The 16714-nt window shown below is 42.5% G+C and overlaps 1 protein-coding gene across 11 annotated transcripts in view; it reads left to right on the top strand.

Annotated features, from left to right (window-relative positions):
* Positions 1–5490: 5490 nt before the first annotated feature.
* Positions 5491–16714, top strand: part of msi2b (musashi RNA-binding protein 2b) — a 207239-nt gene continuing 196015 nt past the window's right edge. For 6 of the 11 annotated variants that reach the window (XM_037467036.2, XM_037467034.2, XM_037467037.2 and 3 more), the window contains exons 1-5: positions 5491–5715; positions 6087–6127; positions 6506–6587; positions 7289–7373; positions 16158–16199. In XM_037467036.2, coding sequence (XP_037322933.1) covers positions 5654–5715; positions 6087–6127; positions 6506–6587; positions 7289–7373; positions 16158–16199 — 312 coding nt within the window. In that variant the 5' untranslated portion in view covers positions 5491–5653. The remainder of the gene's footprint in view (positions 5716–6086; positions 6128–6505; positions 6588–7288; positions 7374–16157; positions 16200–16714) is intronic. The other 5 variants (XM_037467041.2, XM_037467039.2, XM_037467035.2 and 2 more) reach the window with 2 other exon arrangements.

Here is a 16714-nt window from a genome sequence, read left to right as displayed (position 1 = left end):
ATTCTTTGAAGGATTGTGTTCCTCCCCAGGACACAACTTTCCCTTTTTTCTCAAGGATCTTTTGAATAAAAATCTAATCTGTCTAGAATGCACATACAAATGGGGCTTTTTTGTTCTGAAACAAATGTGCGTTTTATTGCACAAAATACAACTTTTTATAAAAATACCTCTCACAACTGCTGACTGTCATGACGGACCAAAGCTCACACGCAAGCAGATGCACCCTGATATGCCCTGAAAAGGCCACTGCAGCCTGTTTGTGGCTGAAACAATGGCTGACAGGCTCGACGTCCTTAGAGCCTGCGTCACAATATCAATTGTGCACCCGAATCTGGCTGTTACCCAGCAGAAGGACGCTCAGATGTTGCAGATAAAGTTTATCCGATAAACCTAATCTGTATCGACAGCTAGGGTCCGCGTGCTGAGGCTCGCCGGCTCTTTGAGCCGCAAGCGATGTTTTCCAGTCTGGCCACTGATCAGCTGAAAGGAGAAACGAGAAGGAATCTGGAAGAAATAACAAGGCGTACTCCAGCAGCCGGAGGACTGATGAGACAGGCAAAAAATTCAAACCCTGCAGCATAGCAGGAGTCGGGGCGGGGGGGGTGGGGGGGTTATGGTATCTCTCGCTCTCGTCTCACTAGCACAGACAAGGCAAGGTCAGTGTTAAGGTCGGTGGTTGTAGAATAGGAAGTGGTTGGCAACTGGGAGAATAAATGGTGGCAGCCAGTTAGGGGGAAAGTAAATAAGGTATAAAAAAAAGGAAGGGAAAGAAGAGAGAAAAGGCTGGTGGAAAAAACATAGAATTAGCTGGAGGACAGAAAGCACCACTTAGCTGGTGTGTCCAGAAAGGCCTGCTTATTTTTCCATTTTGAGCCTGAGGAAGATTTAAAAGAAATGTCTGAGCCATAGCATATATGCACACATAAACAAACTCAAAGAGAGTGAACGAAACCGGGTAGTTCTTCAGGCTACGAATCCGCAAGCTTCTTGTGCGTCGGTTTGTCCGTGGAGCAACAACAAATGCAGCTGTGCTGTGCATCAATGAGTTCAACCCTCTACACTGTTGAGCGTGTGCTGTAAATTTGCATGACAAACCGCAGAGCATTTTGCACAGCTGTCCTGAGGAGGATTTCAACAAAATGTACTCAGACAGAGAATGGCAGGAAACAAGATTTGTGGAGCTCAAAATCAAGCTCAACTTAGAATCCCCCAAAAAAGATTGATCTAACTTACATGACTGGGTCTCTGCATGGGGGGGGAGGGATCCCACCGCTCCCTCTGTCTCGACAAATCTCTCCAAAAGGCCAACATGCACATCTTCCTCCGCACTGCTGACTGTACAGGTGATAGGATGGCTCCTCGCGGTGCTTTAATGCCACTTGTCATCATCTGTAACACACGGCTCTCTCTGGAGTCGTTCAGAACGGCAGCCAGAACATTCCGGGGAGCAGCAGGGGCATGAGCTTATCTCCCAGCCCAGTGGAGCAGGTAAATGATGTCGTCATCGCCCACTTGTGCCACAGGCCCACATGCAAATGGTGTTTTATTACTGAGGTAAAAAATAAAAATGGCGACTTGCTCGGCCTTTATTGTTAGAGCAGAAATGGCTGTGGTTGGAGTGATTCTGCAGATCTGTTCCGAACAGTAACTCTCGGCTGCACTGCAAGCTGTCTCGTGGTGCCAAGAGGTGCCTTTTGGGGCACTGGGTACGAGGGATCACAGAATATTTCGACTTTTCTAAGGGTAGTTTGCAGTCTTTGAAGATTCCCTGATTGTTCAACGGTAAACGTTACGTTTTAGTTCTTTTTAATAATGTGGATGTCTGAATATCACAGTGGCCCATCTACCTGGAATATTATTGCGTGGCCTCTGGCAGAGCTTAATTAACTCATCTGCGTAGTTACAGAGGGCATAATGGGGGAGAGAAATCACTCATCACCAGAACATCCGTCCCCACTGATCTGACTTCAAACAGCTTCTCTGTGTGGTAACAATCGCAGGCGGTCCCAGTGATCCTCACATATCACAATCAGTCGGCTACGTTTTTACACAACCACCCGTTGGAAAGGTACAAATCCACAATGAGAGCAGAACATGTAATTCATTAAAGTCATCGGTTTATTAGAAAGTGGGGCCAAAATGTACCCTCACAAGAGGCTGAGCCATCCTAGGCGAGATGAAAGAGCAGGTCGGCTGCAGTTTGGTGGGTGGCTAATTCCTGAAATAGGACTGTCAATTATGTATGTCTCCTTCCCTTCAGTCTGAGAGGTGCTTTAGCTTATGCGGCAACGAAGAAGCAGGCGGAAGAGGACACTAGAGGGAGACAATTTGTGCACATCTGTAGCCTTCTCAACCGCTTTTTCTTCTGGATTTAGAATTTCACTGTAATAGGCCCTCCAGAGGTTCACGGAGATCAATGTGAAATCATTCCTAAAATGTAAAAGGTCAAATTAACAACGTCTCAAGAGCGTTTGAATTATATTCCAAACAAATTCATGGAAGTTATAGAAGGTTTGTAGTATGAGCTATCTTTTAGTGTTGTATTGATGCATATTGGAGCCCTTTGCATGCTGAAAACACATGGGGAAATCATGCAAATTCTGTATCAAAATGACAAAATACTAAGACTTCAAGTTTCGTTGTTATAAACACACATTCAAAGGTTAATATATCTTTGTGATTCACAAACAGATTATGTGTAGGAATCAGCGTGGAGCAAAGGGGGGTTATACATAATCCAGGAACAATTTCTCCAAGGTCAAGTGAGGATTCTGAGGGTGTAAAATGATTACTGCAACAGGAAACAGGATGCCTCTTCTCAAAACAACATCTCATAACACTGTCAGCGAGTCTATTGCTTCTCTCACTTTCTTTTCCCCCCACAGCTTTCACACACTATCAATTTGACTTCTCTCTCCATCTCTCAAATCCTCCAGTCTTCATGCAAAGGCTCGGTTAGTTACAAGCTTCTTCTTCTTTTCTTTTTGCATGCTGAGTTTCCTCTCCATTGAGAAGCGGTTCATCTTTAGGCACTGAATGCAAGCCACAATTGCACTGATGCAACTGTGTGATTCCAGAAATCGTTGCATTGTCCTTGATTCTAAAGCAAAGGGTGAATTATCATTCAACACACAGATGAGTTCAAAGCATGCGGGATATAAAAGAAAAGGTGTCTATTTCTTCTTACTCGTCATCCCCTTCAATGATCAGAATATCTTCAACAGCTGCCACCTTTATTAGAAATGCTTCCAAGCCGCAGTGATGTTCAGTTTCAAGGAAATCTGTTTGTTCATGCTTTGTAGAAGAAAAAAAAAGATACACGCCTTCTCTTTCCTCCTCTTTTGATACTTAACGCTCAGCTGCTCGGAAAGCATAGCTGTCAGGGAGCCTACGGTTGCTTAAAGAAGCATTAACATTTTGGGCACTTTCATCAGGCAGTGGTGGCTGCTCAGATAAAAGGAGAACACCATTTTATTTAGAAATGTTTCTCCTTCAATCAGTGTAAAAAGACAAGCTGAACGTTTAACTAAAGTACTATTCATAACACATGAAAGGTTCGTTGTTGAAATGCTATATATTGGAAACAGAATCGGGCGTCTGCTTTGGCACGCTGCTGTTTTGGGTTCAAACCTGGTTCACAAGCCGTGATCGTATATTATCAAAACGTCACACCTCATGTTACCTTTCTGTCACGTTTGACTTCGCGCACTTCACGGAGCAACAACAGCAAACAGAAAAGCATTGATAACAATGTTCAAAAGGCGGAATTATTCACAACCCCACTGTGGAACCGGAGACCCCAGTGTTTTCATTTGAGCATAAAACAAGTTGCTCTTCATGTGTTAAATCCACTGTATTTTTGCACACCCTGTGATAGTTTTAAAGCCTGTTGTTCTTCAGAGCTCATATTACTGCATCAATTTATAACCTCCCTCATTCTTCTCTCTTTCTATCTCTGCTGCTGCATGAGTGGATGCAATTTCTTCTTCTTATCCACCGTCACGTTTGAGGCTGTAGGGTACCGTCACACATTTGACAACTTTTGGAACTTGCAACCTCAATCAAATCTTAAATGTTTCACTAAATGACATGGAACACAAAAATAGCCCGTCAAAGGTAAGTTAAGTGTCAAATCTTCATTTTCTTTGAAACTCCTGAGCTACAAGGACTGGCCACCATTTGCCTCCATTAATTTGTTTCACAGATAAAGACAGCCACAATGTGGGGTGTCCCCAAACTAATGACAGAGTCCTAGCTGTTAACTGTCAAAAGTCATGTTATTTGGGCTTTATCTTAGTCATTGTTTGAAAAACATGCTGCTTGGCTAGATAAGAAATCCCCTCTGGTAGTGCCCCGAACAGTCAGCACAGACGGGCCTATTAAAAAAAAAAACTGTGAATAATGAAACAGGATCACTAGTCACGTTTCACGCGGAGCTTGGGATGTTTTGTTGTAATTATTCTTGTGCTACGAGAAATGGAAAGTGCATTTATAGAGAATTTATTGTCTTATTGTCTATGAGTTCTGTGAGCGGCAGTGTGGCGCGGATGCAAAAAAATGTATAATGCATAATTTAAAGCATAATTTGTACATGAGATTTCCTCCATTTCTTGTATTCTATTGATAGCACCGTGTAACAAAATGTTTACAGACAACATATATTATCCCATCGTGCAATGTTGTGCACGTTCATTCACACATTCCTTTCTTTGCCTTCATCATCTTTTTCTTCAGGGTCACGAGGGGGCATAGGCCGATTATCTCAACATGCCAGCTCTGCCCCTTGCACCTCATTACAGGTAATCTACATAAAAATGCCTAATCAATCCACTGCATGTATAGATAACTGTATTGATGTCTGCTGGTTGTTATTTGTTGGCTTTCATAAAGGTTCAGACTTTCTCTAACATCCCAACCACCTCAATGCCTAACGTGTGTTGGGCACCTTTTAATTCAATTCAAATTCTGATACTCTGCATATTCTGAGCTTTAACTTAAAATTATTTAAATTGTTGTTCATCTCCAATGTGAAAATTCTGTGTCATCTGTGGGAACCACCATTTAAAAGTCAAACAAAAACAGAAATAACTATATACGTGCAGTCAGGAATCAGGATCCTTTCAATATTTACATGTATGAGGAATTACCCCATTATTTTCGGGGGGGGGACAATATTGCGCGGTGGAAGAATAACAAGTTATTAAATTAGTACAAAGTAATCTTTGTAAAGGCTCACCTGTCGACGGGATTATAATAAGCAAACATTGCTAATTAAGAGGACCCTTTCTTGGACAAAGCTTTTTTTTTTATTTAAATGCTATGTGTCCATTGATTTAGAAGAGCATTAAGCCACTTTCACCTCTAGTGGCTTAGCGCTTAATTAAATGACAAATCGGAGGATTGGTTTGCAGATTGCCTGAATTGACGTCAATTGGATTGGTTAGGTGACAGAGGCAGACTCCGCCCCCTGTGGGCCAAGGTAGAGCGTGCTGAGAGAGGGAGGGAGGGAGCAGGGGGCTGAGCTGATCCCACGTGTGACGCTTTCATTCCCGGCTCAGTAATATTCTCATAGCGGGGCTTTGCATATCTCCTGCCCGTATCTGTGTGTGTCTGTCACTGTTACTGTAGTCCCAGCCTATAGTTTGAAATAGATATGGAAGCAGACGGGAGTCAAGCCACATCCGGAAGCCTAAATGATTCACAACATGACCCGGGGTAAGAATCTTTCTAAATGTATTCTAAGGTACGGGTTTTTGGTTGTTGTTTTGGTTGCTTTTTTTTCTTTCTTTCACGTTACAACATCTTAAGAGAGGACTTCGACTGCCGTGCTGGATTCGTCCCCCACAGTACGCACTTAAACCGTGCACGGGTCCGTTTCCACATTCAGTTGAAAGCCCCCCCTTCAGCATTTGTAGCGAGAGTGGCCTCCCCCTTTTATGTAGCGAGACTATATTTATATATTTGCTATGCGCGAATGTGTTTCCACAGTCTTCCTTTATCCTTTAAGGTCGCTTTTAGAAGTAGTTAGTCGTCAAAATGGCCGAACTGACATCTGGACTCACTTCTGTTGTGTTTTCCCCTTACAGTAAAATGTTTATCGGTGGCCTCAGCTGGCAAACCTCACCAGGTGAGAGACTGTTATTCTCTTTTCCACCGTGTCCCGGTATTTCGTGTTGTTTTGTCGCTGTGACTGAGTGCTCGTTTGTCGCCGCTGCCGCGGCGGCGGCGGCGGGTGTAATGTGCGAATGTGCACCGTGCAGCAGTGTACTGTACGGGATGTCTCACTAGTGTGTGCGCACCATGTTATTTTAGATCTCCGTCCATATGAAGTCCTCTATTCGACCCCTATGCGCATCGCGGGATTTTTTTTTTTTTTTAAATTTTGTATTACTGTGTGTGTGTGTGTGTGTTCTTGTTTGAAATGCAGTGACAACCGCACAGCCATATGTTTCTGTCAAATAACCCCCCCCTCCCTCCCCGACATGTTTTTGTTCTCTATCCACAGACAGCCTTAGAGACTATTTTAGTAAATTCGGAGAAATAAGAGAATGTATGGTGATGAGAGACCCCACGACAAAACGCTCAAGGTAAACGCCGGGCTTTTCCTCCTACTTTTCCCTCCCCGGTGCATGTGACGGTATCGCTCACTTTGCCCGTGTTAATCCGCCGTGCATGTGCTGTGTGTGTGTGTGTGTGTGTGTGTGTGTGTGTGTGTGTGTGTGTGTGTGTGTGTGTGTGTGTGTGTGTGTGTGTGTGTGTGTGTGTGTGTGTGTGTGTGTGTGTGTGTGTGTGTGTGTGTGTGTGTGTGTGTGTGTGTGTGTGTGTGTGTGCGCGTGTGTGTGTGTCACCGTGTCCGCGCCTGCGTGTGGTTTCCCAGCGAGCCAGATAAGCTTAAATGCTCACTGCTGTAAAGCTGCAGCCGCCTGCAATTTGACATTGACTTTGTGACTGCACCGCAATGTTGGTGTGCCGTCGTCTCCCGTCGTAACAACCCGCCGCGCGCTCCGTCTCTGTTCCGGATCGGCCGCAGGACGGACCGGCACATTCTCTTTTTGGTTGTTTTTTAAAATTATTATTATTATATATATATTTTTTTTACATGTTTGCACGGAAGATATTTTAGGGGATAATAAGGTCACGTGAAAAAGCATGCCCACTGTTGTGCCGTTTATCCCGGCGAGCCGCGAGTATTTGCGCGTGAACTAACGTGTATTGCAAAAATGTTTCGCCGTGTGTGCATTTCTGACGTTGTCGTTCTGTGTTTTGTGTGTCTCTTTTTGTTTTGCAGAGGATTTGGGTTCGTAACGTTTACAGACGCCGCCAGTGTAGATAAAGTCTTAGCTCAACAACACCACGAATTAGACTCAAAGACGGTGAGTTAATGTCATCCACACACCCTCATAAGTGTTTATTCCTCCCTGCCATAACAGTGTGACTTTTCACGGCCCCGCGAGGCCTTGTGCTCGAACACCTCTTAAGTTAAACAGACTGCGTGGATCAAGGTCACGCATACGGGCTAAATGCGTGATGGTCCCTTCAACACTGAGCGTAGCAATACAAAAAAAAAAAAAAACACAACTCCAGGGTGAATATTATTTGTGTTCACTTTCACTTCTCTGGCTGAATGGGGCTGACATGCATCTCCACCCTCCCTCCCTCCCACCATCTCCGACGCAGCCACATGTGCAGCGTGCACACGTCTCATGTTCCACTGAAGGGCACGCTGTCTCAGGCCGCCCCGCTTCTGTTTGACCCCGTAGATATTGCGTTGTATCACGCCAGATGAACTGATACTGTATGTGTGGGGAAACAGCACTTCCCCTTAGAAGTCCCATCCCCACGTCGAAAAAAAGCTAAACTAAAGAAGAATCAAACAACTCTCCAAACGGATGCCAACAAACTAGATACCGTGATATCAAATATCCATTACTAATATAATTGTGTTTAGCTTCGTAAGTATTTTAATTTATTTGCATAGATGAGCCGATCGATCCACAGACATACAGATACCCATGGAGAACTCCAACTATTGTGGATTCTACTGAAATTTGTTAGTAGATGAATAATTAAGGACGCTAGTCATTTTCTTCTTTTCTTTTGAGAGATGTCTGAACTGATGGATTAGACAGGGTTCAGCTGAGATTGTATTCGTCAGGGATTTCTGCTCGGCATGGCGCTGATATCCAGATATGGCAGCGTAGTTTGGGAAATGGAATCATTGCTGTGCTAGCTCGGCTGAAGGCAACCCTAGATGGAGGAGTGTTTCTTTCCCGGTATTTTCAGAAGAGAAAGGGATTGCACTTCAGGGCACTGAAATCTGTGTATGATATAGCAAGTCATTTCAAGATCTGTTTTCCTTTTCAATCAACATTTTTGAGCTCAAGTGTGATTGGTAGAGAGATGAAACAGCTTTTAGTTGGAAGGTGGATCTTATTTTAATTTGCCAGTCATTTGTCTCCTCATGTTTCATTATTGTTTGGGCTTTTCTTAACCAAATGGACTTATGCAAGTAGTATTTCTACTTGTTTATAAATGAGTCATTTACAATTAGACACATCCATCTGCAAATACATTTAGGGCTCAAAGAGTTGTAAACTGTGTGCACATAATTCGTTTCTCTGCCTGTTATGTTAATTTAATCTCAGTGGGGCTCAGTGTTTCTCTCAAACTTTAAGCTTTAGTGCTCGTATACGTTATTGCCATAAAGGTGACAAAGACACAGAGTGGGCCCTGTGTTGTGAACAGAGGAGACAAGGCTGATGGTAAAAGCACCAATACACACACGCTGACGACAACAACAAGCAGCGCGTAGAAGCAGGTTATGACACACACATAATTTGATGCAGAATGTGGAGCAGTTTGGTAACTCTAAGGTTGACGTTTAAATTAACTTGACTTTATGAACTGTGTTCCACATAAAAAAATACTCGCACCTGGGAGTTGTTCCTTGCAGCTGCTGCGATGCCTTATTCGAAGTAAACAGTTAAATTATTCGATAAGGATCTTGTTTGGACTAAACTTGACGACCTCATGCTCATAGCAAAGTATCAACTTGCGGCCACTTCTGTGTTGCAATTGGATTATTGATTGCAAAATACTTTTCTTTCTTAGATAAAGGACATTCTTCTGTTAAAGTTATTAAACTTTTTTTCAGCAGCTTCTACATATTATGCTTCTGAAAAGGTCCAATATTCTTGGTTTGCATTTTAATGTGTTTATGGCGGAGTGAAAATGCAGGGTTTTCTCCCTCCTCTGAAGCATGTTTAGTGGAATGCATCATTCGTCATGTGTTATGACCATTGTTTGGGCCAAACCCTCTTGTGTTCAATCCAGAGAGAGATACAGGAGCTTTTACAGCTACAGATGCGTACATAAACAATGTATTGTAGCCTGTAGGTCATTTTTGGCAGAGTTATGTCACACTCTTCAGATCTGACAGGGCTTCACCCTGAGAAGGGAGCGGTGACATTTTAAGGTCTGACATCTAATCATCATTTCTCTCTGAATTGTGGCCTTAGTGCACAGGCACAGCAAAGTTCTCTACACTTGTTGCACATCTGTCCTTATCGAATGGGCAAGTCACTCGAGGCTTGTTGTGTAACCTTTCCCTTCTCATAATATTTATCATTACTTCTGTCAGGTAGTATCTTTCCTAGAAGAATCTGTATGTTGTAGAAGTGGATTTTCATTCCAAACCGGTTGAGGGTGTTTTTGGGGGCTTCCTTTTTTGGGGGGAGGGGGGTTATTTATTAGATAAGAAACAGTGTAGCGCAGACAGGAAATGAAGGGAGAGAGAGGCCCGGCCAGAGTAGATTTTGGGGGATATTTCTGTAGTCAACGTCAAAGGATGCCTTCAAAATAAATTGTTTTTAACCACAATTAACATCATCATTAAGGACGTTTGCCCAGTTTACACAGTCAGTTACAAAATATGTTGCGCCAGGAAAGATTTTTCTCTTTTTTTTTGGTGTATGATTTCTTGCTCGGTTGCTGCAGATATAAAACATTTCAACGATACTAATAGTCCTGTAATAACAACCAATAGCTTCATCAAAACAAACCACGTAGTGAACCTTTCCTTTTTTCTTTTTTTTTCTTGCCTGACATTTTTATAATCGGATCAGTGTTTGACAGTCTAATTGAAATATCAAAGATCCTGGCTCAAATGCATTCAGAAATTGATATTTCCTAGCTCCTAATGTGCCGTTGTTTCTCTGTCGGGCAGCAGTAGAAGATTACAGCTCTCTGAGTTGTGCTCCTCACTGTGCCGTTGTGTATCTCACCACTCGCACTATCGAGATGGCATTGCATTAAGATCTATTGCAACCCTTTTTTTGGACGAATGAAATAAACGGGACCAGGGTCCGGCAAACGTGGCTTGTTCTCGATGTGCTGGCAGATGTCGGTTCGATACGAGCCTCCCACTTTCGCAGGGCTTCAGTGAATCCTTCCTGTGTTTTTCGTCCTTGGTAACCTTGAAGGGCGCGAGTGCCCGGAGGTGCTGTAACTGTGAACAAGTTGAGTCATTTTGTTCGCACAAGGACAAGTGGAAATCATACCTAATTTACATTTTAGTTTCCTTCTTATTTGTTCACCTCATTTTTATTTATTTTTTCCAAATCTGTTCCGATGCTCGAATGGAAATAACGTGGTTTTTTGATGAGCATAAATGGAAAAATGATTGATGATTGTTAGGTAATATTAGTTTTTGATTACATTGATAGCTCAGGAGGAATTATGGTATAGAACATCATTTTCGGTTAGGAATGAAAAAAATGTGTAGAACTACGGAATCAACAAAGCATCCACAATAATGCCAGGATGTTAAATTACATGCACACAGCCAAAGCCCTCATCTTACGCTTTATTAGTATTTATTTATTTTTCTTCTTTTTCAAGCATGCGCTGAGCCCCTTCGTCCGGTTATGAAAACACTCCGATTAAGACGAATTTGAATGAGACATATGGGGAAGCACAGCCTGGGGCTTCAAAACACACATGCTGGTAATTCAGAACATATACAGCATTTTTCATGATGCTTTTGTTGAGTTTAAAAATATGCAACTCTGTGACTAGAGATATTCCAAAGCAGGTCGGTATGAACAAGGGGAGATCACACAGGACACAATTTGGCATTTGAGAAGTAACAGTTGGGAGCTCAAAAGCGCAGTTGATTGACTCCAGGTCGGCTTTTCTTATTTTATTTAAAGCGGATCTAATGAAATGAAGACAGTTGATATTATATCATTGACCGAAATGCAGAATTTATCATGACCGTGTAATGCCGTTAATTTTATTTTTACCAGAAGAGATGCGGTTTAAATCTCTGAATTGCTTTGCATTCTTTGAATACTGAATTGCAAAGTTTCCACCACACAAACATCTACGTTGTCTTTTAAGAAAAACTCATCCTATGTTTGCCTTAACTGAATGGGCTTAGGTCAAGCTGTCTATGTCAAAAAAGCATGGATAAAAGGCTGTTTTGGCCGCATCAGAATCATATCAGGGAGGATTTTGGAAGTCAAGTCAGCGAGCTCAACTTGCCCGTGTTTAAGTATAGCAGGTGCTCCGTCTTCTGCAGTTAATTATGGCTGAAGGCGTTATTAGTTCACGCTGTATCTGTCTCTTGTCGGTACGCACAGAACATCAGATGTTTGTTAAGGCGGTAATGTAGCATCTTGTGTAACACGGCTGAATCTGGATCACACTCATAATTGTGTTGCATATTTCCTTTTAGTAAAATGAAGGGGAAAAAAAAATGTCCTCTTTGAGTGCAAGCATCGGGAACGTTCTCATTATTGGTTCGACGAGCATAACAAACTGCCTTTTCGTGGCGTTATCCCACCGCAATAAAAAAAGGATTTGCTAAGATTGATAGCACAGATATGAATTATATGTCATTTATGTTTTAATTTCTTGTCTATTTGTATCGTGCAGACACACCTGTGCACTGGCTCTCCCTTTTAAGTTAGGGGGAAAAGCTGCAATCTTTGATAAGCTTTTTTTTCTTCTCTTCGCTTAAACACCACGCCATCATACTACTGTAGAAGAGGGAAAAGATGGGAGAAGAGGACAGTTTACCCCGGAGCCACATTAATATGTGAAATCCTTTTTTCTAAGATGTGAACCTAAGATATACACTGTTATTCATCCCTGATCCCCCACAGTTGCTGGCCCACAGAGGCCCGCTAGTGAAAGGTTCTGCAAGATAAAAGATGGAGAGGGGATTCCTCGTTGTGTCTTCTCATTTATTATGCTGACATATCGGCGTGTGTGATGTTGTAAGGAAAATCTGTGTGAGATCGGTTCTCATCGCATACCAAAGGCCTACCGGTACTATTCATTTAAAAACGGTCCCATTGGAATGATGTGCAGCCACTTCACTGGCAGAGCATCTTTAGGGTGTTTTCAGTCACGCTCTCGTGCCCCGCTTGAACTCGACTGTGCAAACTCAGAAGGGAAATCCCCACGTTGTAAAAGGCAAATGTAGTGTAATTGCAGAGGCCCTTGAAAATGACATCAATTCAGAGGCTGTCAGTCAATTGTACATGAGCGGTACTGCTACCATTAGTTGGTTAGTGTTAACCCAGGAGAGGAGTTGTGTTTGCAGTTTGGAGGTTTTTTTAAGGTTGGACAACCGTTTTTTGCAAAGTTGGTCGAGCCACTGGTCTGGCTTCTTGTGGAAAAACTAGCAGCCACAACAGCTACCACGCTAACCTGCTACGAACTAACTCGGCGGGCAGTTGCGAGCGAGTCGGCCCAGCGAGCGGTGAACAGCTAGCGTTAAATAGCGAGCAGGGAACGGCTCCCCGGGGGGGGGGCGGCGCTCCTCAATGAATGTGTTTACTACGGATATACCGTCACACCGCCAGAATCATACAAAATACCGTGATAAGAATTTTTGGCCATACATCAAGGGACAAGGTAGTCCAAGTGAAGTTTTGTATTACGGCACCTTAATGAATTTTACAATCCCGACAATCTTCATCTTTCCGGAGCAACATGCAATACACAGAAGGTGAACTTCAGGTGTCTACCTGCTTGATAGCGCCGGTTTCCCTCGTTTGAGCAGCTAATCTGGCAACCAATAAAAGGTAATGTTCAAAGGTGGAGCACATCCGTATGCACAGCAGATTGTTCCTTCATCCGCAGGTCAGGTTTTTAAGTATGTAGTATTCGCTGTTCAGTCTGCTTGTGGGGTTTCCATGATAGACGTTTCCTCGAGGTGGATTAATAAAGTGCTTTAACTGCTGCTAAGTGATAACATAAAGCTACAGCTGGATGGGGGAGGTCTGTCTCTCTACGCCGGTGTTATGAGTCTTTAATATATCTGTTTTTAATGTGGCTTTTGGTACATATGTTCCCTAGAAATGGGCTTCTCTACTTTTACACATTACCCTCGTAAATCCTTTCCAGAATCTACCCAAACAAACCAGAGTTTGCCTTAACTTGTTGCGTTCGGCTGATGAAGGGAAAATTAGTTACAACTAAGGAGGAAAGAATTAAGGACCAAAGTGTTTCCCACCCCCCCCATCTCCCACAAACCCATTAAGAAAAGAACTTTTACATGGCAACAAAATTGAATAAAACATGCAAGGTAAATCACTAATGGCACATTTTCTTTTGTGCCATACGTGTTTCCCTTGATTATGTATCGATGGCTACTCCACGTGGAATTACTGAAACAAGTGAACTGCCCAGGTCAGGTTGACTGATGCCAAACCTGATGTGTGTTGTATTACCAAATGCACTTTCTGCTTAAAACCAACAAAAAAACCCTTGTGCACATGAATATGTAAACCAAGGGCGAACAATTCCTTCCTCTCCCCTCCTCGTGTTCACATTTCTCAAAGGAGTCATTCATCATAAGTTGTGACCTAAAAATGTACTGCCACAGGATTTCTCACAAGGATTGGTTTGTAAGTCCTGTTTGCCTAACTTGGTGGAATTGCTCTAAGTGCGATTTAAGAAAATCTGCTGTAGCCTCGTTTGGAAAACAATTCTGTGCATATAATTGGCCCCTTTTTTGATAATCCTAATGTGTCAACGGGAAACTATGAGACCCCCATCGCCGCTGTGTTTGAGAGCTCTCTGGTGCTCCGAGAAGCAGGAAGCTTTGTCGTGAAAAGAAAAATCTCAGCGGGACTGAAAAGCGATTAGTTTGCGTATTATGTTGAAATGAGGTTTGATGTGTTATTGTATATAGGCTTAAAACGTAATATGCGTTAACATAGCACATAGTACACAGGACTTTCAGCTGAATGCGTTGTCTTTGCTCCAATACGACGCCCAAAATAATTGAATACTTGAATTGGTTATTCATGGGGCTAAGTGCTAAAACAAATCTTTAAATGAAATTCATTACAAGCAGGGTTGCCATACCCAGGTGTTATTAAATTCATCTCTCATTTTCACTCGATTCGAGTGATAGCCGTTATAACTGAGATTGACTGGGAAAAGATGACAATGGCATCGCACATCATGCGTTCCCTTCAAATGCATTAACACGTAGTCGGCCTCGTTGCTTAATTGATCTGCGCAGATGGTGCCTTTTTGTGCTTGTGTTCCTTAATTCACTTTCTCTCTATTGTCTCCCGCAGCAGGAAGAGACGTCTTTTTCTTAAAATGTATCCATCTGTGCTGAAGTAGTGGCTTTTATGAAAGCATACAATTGCCGCACTAACTCTGGATTTTTCAGCATGACACGTGGCAAAATATGGCACAACATGAAAGCGGTTTTCCAGGAGTAATATTACGCCAAAAAGCAAATCTTTTCCCTTTTACAATTCCTTTGGTAACCAGGCCAGGACAATTTAGGATGACGTGGCTGTCTAAGATAGTCGCTCCTCATTGTGAAAGGTTGATGAGCCCCCCTCCCCACGTACCTTCCTACAAGTGAAATTAATGAGGAAAATGTAGCTAATGAGGTAACGAGCACAAGATGGAGAAACAGGCTGATCTGACGCATCCTCCTACTTATTTGGCAATATCTGGAGGCGTCAGTGGCCTCGGACTCTCATTTTCACCCTGTCATATTCAATCAATGAGTCCTACCTAAAATATAAGCCACCGCGGTGCGGCCGTGACCAGCGGAATGGGAACACAACGATTCAGTGCCGAAAAGAGGCGGTAAATTCTGGGCTTTGGGTACCTGCCGAGTGCTCCGATCTGATACCTGTGTTAACAAGCTGTTCGCCTAACCGAGTGGAAGTGGATTGGGCATTTATGTGAGGCATCATCAGGCCTAACTCAAACATTGCTTTCCTCACTTTATTTCTCTAGTGTGTATTTAAAAAACAACAAAAGTGTAATCAAAGTCAACTCCGCCTGGAAGAGATTTTTCATTTTGTCCAAGTAAGATATCACTACCTTTCTCTGTCTTGGCACATGTGAGCAGTCTTGGGCCCTCCTCCAAATGCTCTCATTGGTTGAGGCATGTGATGACGCCCCTCCCAAGCCAACACTGATCAATATCCCCCCTCTTATGAGCCATTGTGTGTCTGTCTGTGTTTTTAGAGATAGTGAACAATGGACATTCAACATAATGACAATAATAAGGAACTTGCGATCATTTAATAATTGTCAGCGTTGATTAATTAATGTGATAAGTGTGTGTATCCAATATTCAATGCATACAAGTATTATACAAATGGTGTCAGTGGATGCAGATTCATTTAATGATTCAATAGAATTACCTTATTTCCTTAGTAAAACTTGAATTTGGGGGTCAGATTTCACAAAATTCAGGTGTGCTTTAGCACAGCTTATTATCCTATTGCTACTTTTTTGGGCCATTCATGTGCATTGGAATAATTTTGACAGCTCTTGAATGCAGCTTTCTTGTCAAAAAGGGTTCTTACATTCAGGAGCGTACTTTCTTGTCGCCACAGGCTGATTATGCAGCCCCAGTAAATCTTAATTGCTCGGATATATTAACATTGTCCGCAGGAAATATCACACTTTTAATACATTAGGCTTTGAAGATGTATTAAGATGCTAGTGTTTATTCCTGACCACAGATTTACAGATTTATTGTGCTCTCTTGCACTCTGGCGGGCCCTTTTGTGGACGTACAGTTTTGGAAATATTTCAATCACCTTTTCAATGTCGTAGCTTTTCTTTTTACAACAATTTTGTTATTCTTTTGTCATTTTCAGATTGATCCTAAGGTTGCCTTTCCACGTCGCGCCCAGCCTAAGGTAAGAATAAATTGGTCACTAACCCCTGCTCAGAGAAAATGATTATGTCTCATGTCACTAGCGTACCTAATTTGGTGTGCTCCCACAGCAGATACAAAGAGGCAGCGTCTGTTTGTTTGTTATTGTAGAGAAACGCCTAGTCTGCCTCCATTGTTCTCCCCTCTTTGGTGCTGCTTCTCCAAAGCAATTAAAGTTGGACATATAAGACAGAAATGTTCAGCATGATTGAGGTTACGGCGTTCTTTTATACCACCAAATTGTCTATATAGTTTTTTGTGCCTTTTTTATGCTTTTATTTTGATTTCATCCCTCATTATGTTTTTTTATGTTTTGAAATGAACTTCGTGTTGTTATTCTTACAAAATGCAACAGCATGAATCCAGCTTCATTCTTTGTTTGAGTAATAGTGTGGAAGCATCCGATATCCGCAACGTGACTGACAGGAAGTGGGCCCAAGTGTTGGCTGTTGTATGTTTTTGAAGGTGCACATTATTGTTCTTCTCAAATGAAAGGAG

The sequence above is a fragment of the Pungitius pungitius genome, chromosome 16 (genome assembly GCF_949316345.1).
Source record: "Pungitius pungitius chromosome 16, fPunPun2.1, whole genome shotgun sequence".
NCBI classification, from domain to species: Eukaryota; Metazoa; Chordata; class Actinopteri; order Perciformes; family Gasterosteidae; genus Pungitius; species Pungitius pungitius.
This window is presented reverse-complemented; position numbering and strand designations above follow the sequence as displayed.